Source organism: Vulpes vulpes, chromosome 12 (genome assembly GCF_048418805.1).
Source record: "Vulpes vulpes isolate BD-2025 chromosome 12, VulVul3, whole genome shotgun sequence".
NCBI lineage: Eukaryota > Metazoa > Chordata > Mammalia > Carnivora > Canidae > Vulpes > Vulpes vulpes.
This window is the reverse complement of record NC_132791.1, coordinates 182,604,230-182,618,699: the sequence shown is the minus strand read 5'-3', so window position 1 is coordinate 182,618,699 and position 14,470 is coordinate 182,604,230. Positions and strand designations below refer to the sequence as shown.

At 45.7% G+C, this 14,470-nt stretch overlaps 1 protein-coding gene across 5 annotated transcripts in view; it reads left to right on the top strand.

Annotated features, from left to right (window-relative positions):
* SLC7A6 (solute carrier family 7 member 6) overlaps nt 1-14,470 on the top strand; it is a 38,439-nt gene that overhangs the window by 18,107 nt on the left and 5,862 nt on the right. For all 5 annotated transcript variants that reach the window (XM_026011560.2, XM_072731636.1, XM_026011559.2 and 2 more), the window contains 5 exons: nt 6,572-6,697; nt 8,810-8,954; nt 9,821-9,944; nt 10,148-10,251; nt 13,963-14,059. In XM_026011560.2, coding sequence (XP_025867345.1) covers nt 6,572-6,697; nt 8,810-8,954; nt 9,821-9,944; nt 10,148-10,251; nt 13,963-14,059 — 596 coding nt within the window. The remainder of the gene's footprint in view (nt 1-6,571; nt 6,698-8,809; nt 8,955-9,820; nt 9,945-10,147; nt 10,252-13,962; nt 14,060-14,470) is intronic.

Sequence of the window (14,470 nt, the reverse complement as noted above, 5' to 3'; positions counted from 1 at the left end):
TGTGCCGAAGGGAGTCTCTCTGGGCAGGGGTGGCAGTGAGAGCAGCTTGGTCTTTTTTTTTTTAAGATTTTATTTATTTATTCATGACAGACACACTGAGAGGCAGAGACACAGGCAAAGGGAGAAGCAGGCTCCACACAGGTAGCCTGTCATGAGACTCAATCCCAGGTCTCCAGGATCACGCCCTGGGCTAAAGGCAGCGCTAAACCTCTGAGCCACCCGAGCTGCCCGCAGCTTGGTCTTAAGAGAAAAAAATTGGAAATGACCAAGTAGATCATAATTAGGGGGAAAAATAAAAAAATCTGCACCGATTCCATGCTGAAATTTAGGTAGGATAGGAGAATTAAGTTAGTCTTGAAATTAAGACATAAGAGGGGTCCAGGTTGTTATTTGGGAAACTGTCTACAGAAAGTATAGCCATGCAAGCTAGGCAGTTAAAGTTCCACTCTAGAAGAAAGGGCACGACATTTTCCATATAACAACTGTAGTTCGGAGCTGCAAGCTGGTGGCTCATGGGCCAGACTTGACCCACAGATATCTTTGTTTGGCCTAGTGTTGTAAGCAATTTTGAATTATTTGGCAACATTTGAAAATCAGGACCAGCATTTTCTGTTGTAAAATCAAAAGTTTGGCAACCTTGGACCCAAATTCCTTCCTGACACAATCAGCTGCCTTTGCGTAGTGGTTGCTCCCTTTAAAGGAACATGCATTCTTTAGTCAATCACAGCCCTCTACTTCCTCTTGTGGGCTTTTTTTTTTAAATATGTAAAGCTATAGTCTTTTTGTTTTTTTTTTTAAGATTTAATTTATTTGAGAGCAAGAGTGAAAGAGAGGGAGCACAAGTAGGGGGAGGCTGAGGGAGAGCAAGAAGCAGACTCCCCACTGAGCAGGAAGCCTGGTGTGGGGCTCCATCCCAGGAACTTGAGATGATGACCTGAGCTGAAGGCAGAAGCTTAACTGACTGAGCCACCCAGGCACCCCTCCCTCTTGTTTTATACCCAGTTGCTCACTCGCATTGCCTTTTTGGCCCTTGAAGGTATTTGCTGTTTCAGATCCTGGCTTTTCAGCTGCCCCCCACCCTATTCCCAGGTTACACTGGCAGAGAGAGCCTAGCAACTTTCTTAGATTTCAGACTATCTTAGCTACTCATTTTCTGAGAGTGTGGTTTTCAACCGGAGGTGAGTTTGCCCACCAGGAGACATTTGGCAAAAGTCTGGAGACATTTTTGGTTGTCAACCTGCTGGGAAGGGGTGCTACTGGCATCCAGTGGGTAGAAACCAGGGGTGCTATTGAGCATCTTATAAAGTACAGAACAGCTTCACACAATGAATGTCAATATGGCTGAAGTTGAGAAGCTCTATCCTAAAGGTGCATTTTATTCATATATGTTCGGGAGCTTGGTTCTATGGCGGGTGGGGTGTCTGGCTGCCTACTGGGCTCAGTGTGCTTAGAGGCTCTTATGGGACTGTCAGGGAAAATGACAGTTCTTGAGGTCCATAGGTCCCTTCTCTGGCCTGGTGACCAACAGTATTCTTGGTAACTCAGGTGAGCAGGAGTAATAGATTTGATTGTGGAAGGGTGATTTTTCTGTCTTACGTTGTTTATCTTTGTGGAGTCCGGCCTGTTGTGTAGGCTTACACACATCATTAGAGAATATTTGCCGTGAAGGTGTCCATATAGAAGTCATTCAGCATTGACACTGGTATCAAAGCAGAGGCTTGCTGACTGCTAAGTCTCCATTTCCCTCACCCCCCAGGATTTGTTTGGAAAAGCTGACAGTAATGAGGAGCAGGAAGAGGAGGAATAGGAGCAGGAACAGGAAGAGATGGGGGAGGGAGACTTCTGAGCGGGAGACTGAAGTGAAGAAACACTGATAGTGCCTGAATAGTTTTCTGTTGTCTCTTACTGTCTTGGACTCTGGCCTGGGCAGAGTTCTGAGAAGTAAACATATGCTCCCCTATTTTGGTTAGTTGTTATGGATCAACAGCTTTCGTGTTCTGAAAGTGACATGCCTCAGAAGGACTGGGTCTTTACCATAGCTTCAAAGACCCGGGAGTCTACCCATGTATAGAGCTTGAATTGTTTGATAATAAGACTAAATGTATATATTTGTGTAATTAAAAACAAGGAGGATTCTTAAAAAGGCATATACCTGACATATTCATATGCATCCCAAGAGGTAGCTCCAGATTCCAGGATTTCCATTTGGAAGGGTTTACCTTTCCTGGACTGTTATAGAACAATTTTCTCCTAATAGACTTGTAGATATCTCTCCCCTGCTTTTTTTTTTCTCCCACCATGTTGCTGCTGTTGTTAAGGATTGCATTCCTCTGTCCTTGAGTGCCTCTTAGTAACATCCAGCTTGTTTTTGGGAGAAATTGGAAGGGTTCCTTCTTCTCCTCATTGCTGTGGAAAAGGGAGCTGTGACTGTCAGCATAACTGGGACTGTAGCTGCAGATTGCCAAACGAGCTCCTCCTCATCAGAAAGAGAATATGAGGGGCATAGTTCTGTCTTAGGGTGCATGTATTACCCAGGATTAATTTGGATTTTAAACACCTGAAAACCAAAAGCAGCATCGCTCAAATATACTGAAGTTTATTTCTCTCACATGTTTAAGGTAAGCAGTGTGAGGCTGGTAGGATGACTTCAGAATTTTTCAGGGAGACAGGTTCCTTCCTTCTGCCTTACTGCTCTGCCATCCTCAGCGTGTGACTTTTAGCTGGTCGTCCAAGGTGGCTACTCAAGCCCCAGCTGTCAAGTCTGTACTGTGGCTGACAGGAAAGACAAAGAAAGGCAGGCTCTGTCCTTCAAAGAGACTTCCCGAGGCCTTTTTTATATGAAACTTTGCTTATATGCTTGGGCAAGAGCTTACTTACTTGGCCATACCTGCCTGCAAGAAAGCCTGGTAAATGTCAGCTTAATTTTGGGCAATCCTGGGACGCCTGGATGGCTCAGTTCTTGGGCACCTGCCTTCGGCTCAGGTCGTGATCCCAGGATCCAAGATCTAGTCCTGAATCAGGCTTCCTGCGAGGAGACCTCTCTGCCTATGCCTTTGTCTCTCTCTCTCTCTCTCTCTCTCTCTCAATCTGTGTTTCTCATGAATAAATAAATACATCTTTAAAAAAAAGTTTTGGGCAACCTAGACCCTAGCTAAAGTTTCTATTAGTAAGGAAAAATGGAAGAACAGATATTAAAAAATAACTAGCAGTTTTTGCCACAAAGCGACCTTGGGCATTTGTTTCTGCTTTAGGTGTGGATCTGCTATTTGAGTACTCCTTTCCCAGCAACAAGCCCCCAGAGCTTGAAGACCCTCACACAAACCCCACACTCATTGGTGCAGGCTTACCAGCAAGGAGATGAGATCTAGAGAGGAGGGAAGGCTTGGATGTTGTCATTGTGGTAGTTTTATCTGAGCACCTGGCCTCCAGGCCCAGTCTTGTGCTTGAGCTCTGATGGACTCTATGGCACTAGATGGGGATGGGAATTTTGGGATGTTTGGAGGGGTGGGGATCAGATGGTGAAATGTTTCTTAATTAGAATCAGGAAAACATTCAGGGGACTTGGCTTCTGTTTGGTAGACTGTTCTCAGAGCTCTCTGTTCTCTGGCAGAGCTGAGAGTACAGTGAAGCAAGCAAGACTCCTGTGGCCAGCATTTAAGGTTATATTCAACCTCAGGTTCTCCAAGTGGTCCTGAAAGTGAGTGCCTCCTTAAATTATGTACCTTCCTTGCCTCACCCTGCTCCTGGCCTTGCTCCTTTGCACATTGTTTTAGATTAAGTAGTTTAATTTTTACTGAGGAAGAAGCGTATGTGCGTAGTAAAAAAGTCAGAGTATAAAATAGTATACAATGGAAAAAGTCTCTCTCCCTCTCCAGTGCTTTGGTCTTTTTCCCCAGAGGCAACCACTATGACAGGCTCTTTTGTATCTTTCTGACTGTCCTTCAGAATGGGCTCTGCAGGGACTTCCTTGAGGAGCTGCCTTCTTTCACTTATTGGCAGTAGTCATTGAATTGCGCGCAATATTTACTCCTGTGCTGAGAGGAGCAAGTGTGTGTGTGTGTGTTTGGGGGGTGGGGGGAAGGTTGTAGCAGGATGGAGGGAAGGAGGGGTAGAAGTGAGAGGGAGAGGGAGTGCCTGTCAGTGGGGCTGAGGAGTAAGTCTGCTCCTCTTCTCCATCTCGCATCCACATCTTGGGGCTACAAGGCAGAAGCATAGTGAGCATAGCCAGGGCATGGTGAGATAATCTCTTTCTTCATGTGTATGTCCATCTTTTTGTCCCTCTCTCTTTTTGTCCCTTATGTCTCTTTATCTCTGTCTCTTGTCTCTTTGTCCTCTGTCTTCCGTGTATTTATCTTTCTCTGTTAGTCTTTTTCTCGCAAGCTGCAAGCCCTCTCACTTCTGCTTCTTTGCATAGTCCTGCTTCCTTCCTCTGTTTTCTTGTGGTTTTTGTTCCTCTATTACAAGGGTCTGAATGTGACTTTGACTTGCTATATTTCCCAACTCTGCTACTGTTAGGTAGATTCAGTCTTTTGGTACCCCAACCTATGTTCCTGGGAAAGGCAATTGAATAGGCTCAGCTTGGGTAATCAGCCATGATAGGCGAGGGGGAGCAATTTGAGGCAGATACCTCAAAATATCCTTACTGTATTGCACTGGGGTCTGTGGATTACTGGGCTATTAATCAGGTAATCCTTATGCTAGCTGTTCTAGGCTTAGCCCCACATAGCGAACTTTGATTTGCAGGGCAGCACCATGCATGCATTCCTTTGGCCTTTCCTCCCATATGACTTTTGCCTCCCACTCCCCATGACTGACTAGTGAGCATTTGTGTTACTTGCTAGCGTATTACAGAGTGAAATTTCTTAAAGTGCCATGGAGGTGTTTAGCCACCATGTTTATTTATGTAGGCTCTAGGCTCTCCTGCTATTTGAGTAGAGGAATGTCAATTTTCTGATAGTTGCCTTGCTCTAGGGAATCGGTGATTAAGTGAAAAGTCATCACCATCTTGATTCCAACCAGAGTTTATCATTTCCCCTTTTTTTCTTGGCAATAAGCTTAAGAAAACAATATGCTTGGGACACAGACACCCATGTCTGTGTCTCTGCCTCTGTGTGTGTGTGTGTCTCTTGTGAATAAGTAAATAAAATCTTTTTTATTTTAGAGACCTAGGCAGAGGGAGAAGCAGGCTCCAGTGCAAGGAGCCTGATGTGGGACTCAATCCCTGGAATCTGGGATCATGCCCTGAGCCAAAGGCAAATGCTCAACTGCTGAGCCACCCAGATGTCCCAATAAGTAAAATCTTAAAAAAAAAGAAAAGAAAGGAAAAGAAAACAATATGATTTTGTTCCCCCCTCCCCAATAATTTGTGACCATGCAAATGCCCAAGGGAGAGACCTTCTTGAGACAGGCGTCTACATGATCATAGCATGAGATACTAAGCTGTGCTGTGAAGTGGGAGTGCTATAGGGAGGGAGAGCTCAGTGAGGGACTGGCTGGTATATTTGAAGAAGATTTTACAGAGGAAGTGGTGAGTGAGCTAGACCTTGAAAGCGAGAGTTGCTGTTGGCTGTGGCAGCTGGAAGAGTAAAGGACACTTCTTCTAAGTGTATATATGGCACCAGTAAGGAGAGAGTTTCTGGCTGAAGGAGAGAGTGCAAAATGGGTAGGGGTAGGTAGAGGTGGCTTGGAAGATCAGCCCCAAGGATTTGGTAATAATGTTTGGGGTTCACATAAAAGTTCTATTTTTGGAGGCTTGTGACAGTACTTAGCCACATCACTGTAGAACCCCTTGAGGCCTGTAGAACCCCTTGAGAACCCCTATTCTGTTCTTGTGTCCTCCTGGTAGGTCAGAGAAGTCCCTGTTTAGCAGGGTAAGATGCCGGGACCCTCAGCACAGGGCTTGGATATCATTGAAGCCCACAAGGAGCTGGGCCCTAAAGCCGGCAGCACAGACAGGAGCCTAGGGAATGCCCAGGCAAGCTTACTTCTCCATGGACCTCAGTGAGAATTGGGAGGTTTGGATAGAAATGCAGAGGATGGTGGGGGAGGTTGGCCTCTCTCAACCAGTTTCCTCATCTAAAAACAGGAATAGGGTTGTCTATATTTCGGGGTTGTGGGAATTAATTGAGAGGATGTATATGAAATTGTCAGGTACTTACATGTAAAACATTGTAATTCCTAGGTGACTTGCCACCTGCATTCAAATTCACCTTGATGGCCCTCTCTTGTGGCCATGGAAATGTTTTATGCCTTGGATGGTTTGGAACATTGGGAGTCTGAGTGGGAAAAAGTGGGTGAAGTCCATTATTCCCAGGCCTGGGGGCAATTTCCAAAAAATGATTCTGGCTGTTAGAATTTAAGAATGTGTTAATGCATGCGTTTGTATCTTTACTTGTCCACAGTGATGAGCGGATGGTGGATGTCCCTCCATTGCTTATTCTTCTGGTTCTGACTGGTCTATTGGCTCCTTTGCTTTAGGCAGATAGGGCAGATGTGATGCTTTCTACAAGGTGAGATTGGGTCACATGCCCTCAGCTCAAACCTGTCAGTGATGTTATGTTTTTCCTTCTAGGTCTGCTGACATTTGTCAACTGTGCTTATGTCAAGTGGGGCACGCGTGTTCAGGACACGTTCACTTATGCCAAGGTCCTAGCGCTCATTGCCATCATTGTCATGGGTCTCGTTAAACTGTGCCAGGGTAAGATGGGCCTGGGCTGGGAAGGAGGGTGGGTGACTCTGGGAGTTTGCATGGATTTCCTAAGGAGGACATAGGGAATCTTGGCTTTACTGATTAGCTCTTTTTATGTGTATCCTGGACTATCAGTGAGAGTGAGACATCTGTTCCTGAGCTTCTTGGGCCAGGCTGGCTTGGCCAACTGAACAGTCCCTCCCTAGGGCTGCTTTCCCTTTGTGGAGGCTGGGAACATTGCAAGAACGCAGCTGGAAGCCTAGGAGTTTTTGAAACCTGGATCATGTATAATTGGGTCATAAATGTAGTTGATGGGGATAGAGTGAGCCCTGCTCTGGCCCTGTTTTTGGTCTGTGACTGCCATGCAGTGAGTAGGAAGACCTGGCCATCCTTGAGAGGGATGGGAAGGAAGGTATGGAATGTAGAAATGAGTGGTTATTTTGCAGCCTTTACTTTTCATCTGAATTTGCTTCTACTTAACATTCGGTCTCAAAGTCAACTCTCAGGAAAATATTAAAATAGTATGAAGTTGGCACTGACTTTCCTGCATGTTGGCCTTAGGAAGCTTTTCATTCCTGAATCAAAGTAGACTGGCAATGAGGGTAGACAAGATTTCCTGAGCTCTTAGGGAAGTCTTGAGGTATTTTTGGCTAAGGAGATCTCAATCACTTACTTAACAACCTAGTTTTGTAGATTGTCTCTAAACTCAGCCGTGTTTATATTTACTGGGGAGGGGGGCTGAGGCCCCCCCATCTCAGATCTATTGGATTAAACACTGATTGGTTCGGGAGTTCAGAAAACTCTGTTTTTAAGTGCCTTGAGTGATTCTTAGGCAGCTGGTCCAGTACCTTTGTGCACATGTACCAAGTTACTGCAGCCAGCCACCTTGATGTCCATGAGTCTCAGGAACATCTTGAGGTCAAATTGGGTAGGTAAGTTATCCTTCTACCAAGATCTATGCCTGAGGAAACCACTGCTATATATGATGACTGACACGTGGCATAAAAACCTCTATTTTCCTTTCTCTTGCTGCATATCCAGCCCTTTTTGACACATTGAAGGACTAGGTCTACTTTTTGCAGGGGGTGACAGCAGGCTTCCTTAGAAGTCTGGATCTTATTAAAAACCTCCAGTGTGTCCAAAAGGTCCCTCTGCTGGGCCAGGCAGGTGCTGCCTCAGCTTTTAAGTGTGTGGTCTCCAGAGGCCTCCAAGGAGAATGACTGGTGCCTAGGCTGTCTCCCTAAGGGTGGAAGTGGCCCAGGCCTACTCCTGGCCTAATGAGAGATAAGAAGACCCCAGTTCGTACATAGCCTGTACATGTACATGTACATGCCACATGTAACCACAGCTCCTGCAAGTAGAGCAACAGAGTTCTTTTCATGAGAATGAGAAAACTATTTGACCCAAATTGTGCATTGGTTTTGGCCACAAGAGATAGTTCCACAGGAAGGTCTAATTGTTAATTAAAAATGCCTCCTTTGGGATCCCTGGGTGGTGCAGCGGTTTAGCGCCTGCCTTTGGCCCAGGGCGCGATCCTGGAGACCCGGGATCGAATCCCACGTTGGGCTCCCGGTGCATGGAGCCTGCTTCTCCCTCTGCCTGTGTCTCTGCCTCTCTCTCTCTCTCTCTCTCTGTGACTATCATAAATAAATAAAAATTAAAAAAAAACAAAATAAAAAAAAAATGCCTCCTTTATGTGAAACAGGGTTCTTTCTAAAAATAGGAGGAAGATCTCTGGCCTACTGTGAGGACACTTGCAAATTAATTAGAGCTTTTCTGGAAATGGTATTATCACTTCAGAAGGCAACCAGGAATGCCTTTGTTTTTCTAAGATTGCGTAGGTTTGTTAGAGGAATATGCACTTTCTTGATGGAGTGGGTGGGGTATAGAGATGGCTGATGGTTGTTCTTTTGATGTTAAATTATGTTTTTTTTTCTTCCCTCTTCCCACTTGCTTTTCCCTTTTTTTCTTGACCCTCCTTTCTTTCCCCATCTTTGCTTCCTTTTTCTTACTGCCTCTCCCTGTTCTTCCTCTTCTCCTTATACCTTCTATGTCTCTTTTCTTTCTTCTTCCTCTTTCTTCTCCCTGAACTCCTTCCCCTACTTACCTTTGTCCCCACAGGACACTCTGAGCACTTTCAAGACGCCTTTGAGGGTTCCTCCTGGGACATGGGAGACCTCTCTCTCGCCCTCTACTCTGCCCTCTTCTCTTACTCAGGTTGGGACACCCTTAATTTTGTAACAGAAGAAATCAAAAACCCAGAAAGGTAACGGTGGGATCACACTCTCACTTCCCAACTTGGCTGGAACTCCTCCTGCTCATAGTGGGCACACTTGCCTTCTTTCTTTCCCTTTCTCTTTCTCTCATCCTTTCTTCTCCCTACTTCTCCTTCTCTAGCTCGGAGGGATAAGGGGCTAGGTTGGGAATGAGTGAAGGAGGGAAAGCCCCTTGCTATTCACGCTCAGGTTTACACTGGAGGATTCCCAAGGTCTTTGCTCAAGAAGAGGTCTTCCAGGACAGCCCCGTTGGCACAGCCTGCAGCCTGGGATGTGATCCGAGACCCAGGATCGAGTTCCACATCAGGCTCCTGCATGGAGCCTGCTTCTCCCTCTACCTGTGTCTCTGCCTCTCTCTCTGTGTGTCTATGAATAAATAAAATCTTAAAAAAAAAAAAAAAAGAAAAGAAGAGGTCTTCCATTTTGCAGTGGCTGATCCAGCTGGGGCTAAAGTGTTAGAACCTCATACTCTGGTGCTGACACTGAAGCCTGGGAAGCCAGAAGCTTATTTTGGGCAGCCAGGTCCCCAGCCTGGCTTCCAGTCCCTGGAGGACACTGCTTCTCCTTCAGTGGGACTCATGAGTCCTATTGTGGCAAGGATCAAATATTGATCCCCAGCTATCTTCACAGAGAAGGGTCTCTCTCTCTCTCTCTCTCTCTCTCTCTCTCTCTCTCTCTCTCGTTTCTTAGCAGAAAGGGGCATGGGATTCATACCCACCTTAGACCCTGAGGGAAAGAGGAGCCTTCCTCAAAGACTTAGAGTCAGGGAACTGCTAAATTTCAGAAAAGTCCCTGGGTGAACCCTGACTCCAAAAAGAGTTGATTCTAGGTAGTCCTGTCTCACTTGTCCTGACAGAAATTTGCCCCTGGCCATTGGGATTTCTATGCCAATTGTGACGCTCATCTACATCCTGACCAATGTGGCCTATTACACAGTGCTGAGCATTTCAGATGTCCTTGACAGTGATGCTGTGGCTGTGGTGAGTCCCCATTTGCTTGTCATCTTATGATACTATATGGCTCAATCTCTTTCTGCAGCCACTCCAGCTCTGAAGGGTAAGATGATGGGTCTAGGCCAGAGAGTGGGCTGCTCAGTAGTGATGGTGTTTGTCCTGAAAGCATAGGTATAGGAGGCTTATGAAATCCTGGTCTGTGCTGAGTGACTTCTGTGCTCTTTCCCTAGACATTTGCTGACCAGACATTTGGCATGTTCAGCTGGACTATTCCCATTGCCGTTGCCCTGTCCTGCTTTGGGGGCCTCAATGCATCTATCTTTGCTTCCTCAAGGTAATGTATTTCTGCTTTACCAATAACAGACTGCAATATTTAATCTTCTGAGGATATAGGTGAGCCCATAAGAGCCCTTCTTACCTCTTTTGGATGTATAAGGTGTCTATGTGTGTGTGTGTACACTTGTGTGCATGGGTATTTCGGCCTTTGTGCTGACATTTGTGTGCTTGAAGCTCACACTTCCATCTGAGGTGAGAACAGATTGGTTAGAAGTGGAGGGGAGGAAGGTTATAGCCTGGAGTAGAGACCCTGTCAGGGACCATACTCTAGGCTCCTTGTGGGTTATACTATAGGCTCAGGACTCCTTCCTTTAAAAGATTATTAGTGATCACTTGCTGTATACCAGGTATTGGTACAGGGTGACCCTGCCCTTCACTTCACAGATATCACTGACGCTGATAGGTAGGCTCTGCTCTCCTTTCTGTGTAGAGACTTATCTGTTAGAGCATTTTTCCTTCCTGTTGTTTCAGAGAAAGGAGTAGTTCCGCTTTTCCAGGCTGACCTTGCTAGCTGGTTGGTCTCAGGGCTCCAGCACCATCCCTCTTAGCACTTTGCTTCATCATTTGGCCCTTCTCTTTGGTGGATGTTCATTTGGGAGGCAGCTCTGCACAAGCTTCATCTCTGCTCAGTGAAGTCACAAAACAGATTTTCTCATCTCTCTTCTTCCTTACTGGATACACTTCTTGAGGAAATGGTCTGCATTTTGACTGCCACTCATTGTTCTAGCCATTATACTTTGACTTCTGCTACCTAAAAAATATTCTTAAGTGTATTGGTGACCTCCTTCTTAGCCTGTTTTTAGTTCTTATCCTTATGGACTCCTACAGCAAGTGATGCTTACTACCCTCTACTTCTGAAACTACTCCTATGACTCTGTGACACTCTGGTATTTGAAAGGAAGCCTTCTTTCCTGATTTCTCTTCCACTCACCCTATACACTTTGCTGTCCCTAGGGCTGGGAGTATATAACAGGCATTCAGTAAATATTTTCTACATGAGGAACACCTGATGGCTCAGCGGTTGAGCATCTGCCTTTGGCTCAGGGAGTGATCCTGGAGTCCCGGGATTGAGTCCCACATTGGGCTTCCTGCATGGAGCCTGCTTCTCCCTTTGCCTGTGTCTCTGCCTCTCTTTCTCTCTCTTGAATAAATAGATAAAATCTTGAAAAAAAATATTTTCTGGATGAACAGGTAGAGGATGAATTAGTAAAAGAAATAATATTTTGTCCTATTTCTTTTCTTACTGGTTTTGACACCCCAGTCCAGGTACTTGGGGCCTCCCTATGGAGAGCAATAGAGCGATCAAAGTCCTGGAAAATAGTATGGTGTCCTCTTCCTTTACTTCAACCTGATGTGGCCAAGGTTGCACTGAGTGTGACTCTTCACAAGTTACCCCACCCAAAGATGGTGTTTCCCATAGCCTCACCTTTACTGATGCCCAAGATATTCTATTTTTTTTTTAAGATTTTATTTATTTATTTGACAGAGAGAGAGTGTGTGCACACAAGCAGGGGATATGGGTAGGCAGAGGGAAAGGGAGAGTAGGCTCCTTGCTGAGTAAGAATCTTGACATAGGGCTCGATACCCAGACCCTGGGATCATGAGCTGAGCCAAAGGTAGATGCTTATCTAACTTAGCCACCCAGGCGCTGTGCCCAAGACATTCTAATTGGCCCTGCCAAACTTAAAATACTTACACAGTAGGTGCCTTTTAACCTCACTCAGCTATATTGTGGGATTGACAGTTTGGCACCCCAAACTGGGTTTTGGGGGTGGGGATAGAGGATTCAGAGAGTAAGAGTCTGGACATGAAGGGGACTGCAGTGATGTTGAGGTAATGCACAATTGTTTCTGTGTTAACTTCTCACTTTTTCTTTGTTGCCTATGTAGTTGTCTTTGGTTTTGTACTAGACACTTTTATTGTACCTGCATAGTATCTCCTTTCAGCATCCCCTCTACCCTATTTCTTCTCTACCTAGTACAGATTATTAACCTGTGTGAGCCAACTCCCACCATCTTGCCCTGTGACCTTTCCAGATGCTATCATCAACTCCTGTGGCTCCACCTAGATGGCTCACAAGTATCTAAATGCACTCCACTTATGCTTTGTCTTTAGTTGTGATATTATGTGCTGCCAGTTCTCCTTCCTTGACCTCTTAGTTTTTCCCTTGGTGTTCACCCTCCCAGCTCAAACATGTACACATATGCACACACATATACACACACTCAAAGGATCACCAAATTTTTTTTTTTAAGAATGTATTTATTTATTCATGAGAGACATGGAGAGACAGAGGCAGAGACACAGGCAGAGGGAGAAGCAGGCTCCATGCAGGGAGCCTAATGTGGGACTCGATCCCGGGACTCCAGGATGACGACCTGGGCCGAAGGAAGGTGCTCAACTGCTGAGCCACCCAGGTGTCCCAGGATCACCAAATTTGATTGAGGTGGTCACATCTCTCTTGTTCTCTCTTCAGCCAGGGTGTCTACCCTCATTCAGGCCTCCTCTCTGATGGGATAGTTATCGCAAATTACTTTCTTTTTAGATTTATTTATTTGACAAGTGGGGGAGGAGCAGAGGAAGAGGGAGAGTCCCAAGCTGACTCTGCTGAGCATGGAGCATGACGTGGGGCTTGACCCCATGACCCTAAGATCATGACCTGAGCCCAAATCAAGAATTGGAGGCTTAACCAACTGTGTTACTCAGGCACCCCACAGACTACTTTCTTATCTGGCCTTCTTTCTATACCCTAGCCTCTCCCTGCTTTATTTGGCCTCCATGATGCCACCAGAGTCTCTGTCAAATCCTGTGAGGCCTTTACTTCAAAGCCACAACAGGCTGTCAGTGTTTGTTCAGACTCCATAGCATGGCCTCATGTGTAGGTTATTCTCAGCTGTCCCCTCATGCACCTTATCCTGGGACTGTAGGCATTCTGGTACTGACCTCAGGAAGGCCACCCTCTTTCATTCCTTCAAGCCTCTTTTGCCTTTGCCAATGGTGGTTTCCACCCACCTGCTCACCTTCTGGCAAACTCTAGTTCTTCTTCCCAGCCCAGATGTGGTCATCTCTTGTGAAGTTTTTTGTTCTCTCAGCCCACTGCCAAGCCTGTTGAGTGCTTTGTGCTTCATGATGATGCTGACTACCCTAGATGGTAGTTCATTTTTCTCTTGCTCTGCTTCTCAATCAGTTGGGCTCTTTAGGGACAGAGAGGAAACCTGGGTTATCTCTAAGCCCCTGGGCTTATCCTGGCCTATCATATATCAGGAGCTCAGGGAAGATATATAGAAAGCACAACAGAAGGCTGGCTGCCCTTCTTTAAAAAGCCATTGTGTTAAGTATGAAATCTGTGGGGTGTTAGAGTGGAGGTACCTCTGATGGAGTGGATTGGGGTGGCAGTGAGTGATGGCCGGGTGAGGCATCCATTGGGTGATGGTGGGTTTCATAGCTGAGGGGCTGGGGGGTGTCTGTGGCCAATAGTAGGGTAGGGCATTCCTGGATAATGTTGAAGTACAAATGGTTGGAAGTTGGAGACATCTATGGGTAAAGTTGAGGGGTGAAGGTGGGGGTTAGGCATGTATAGAGAATATGGGATGGTCCTGAGAGACTGCCTGCCTCCTATCTCTAGAGCTCTGAGCGTAGTTTGTCCAAGTGAGGAGTGTGGCGACATGGCCAAATGAAAGGATCATCCTGACACTTCTTATCTTTCTAGGTTGTTCTTCGTGGGCTCCCGTGAGGGCCACCTCCCAGACCTTCTGTCCATGATCCACATTAAGCGTTTTACACCCATTCCTGCTTTACTGTTCAATGTAAGCTGTGCTGGGGGAGTGTGGAGAATTGTAGAACCTCTCCTGGCTTTATGAGAAGACTGTGGGTGGGGAGGTATACTAGGTTTTTAAGCTACTTCCCATCCTCTGTTTCTTAAATTTTTTAAAAATATAAAACAGTTATATGAGGGAGGGCAAATGATACAAAAAATATAAAATTATAAAATTTGTGGGATTATTTTTATTTTTGAAAGATTTTATTTATGTATTTATTTATTGTATGACTGGAGGAGGGGAAGAAGGAGAGAGAATCTTAAGCCGACTCTGCGCTGAGCACAGAGCTGGATGCAGGGCCCAATCTCATGTCCCTGAGATCAAGACTGAGCCAAAATCAAGAATTGGATGCTTAACTGACTGAGCCATGTAGGCACCCCTAAATTTTTTTTAAGTAGG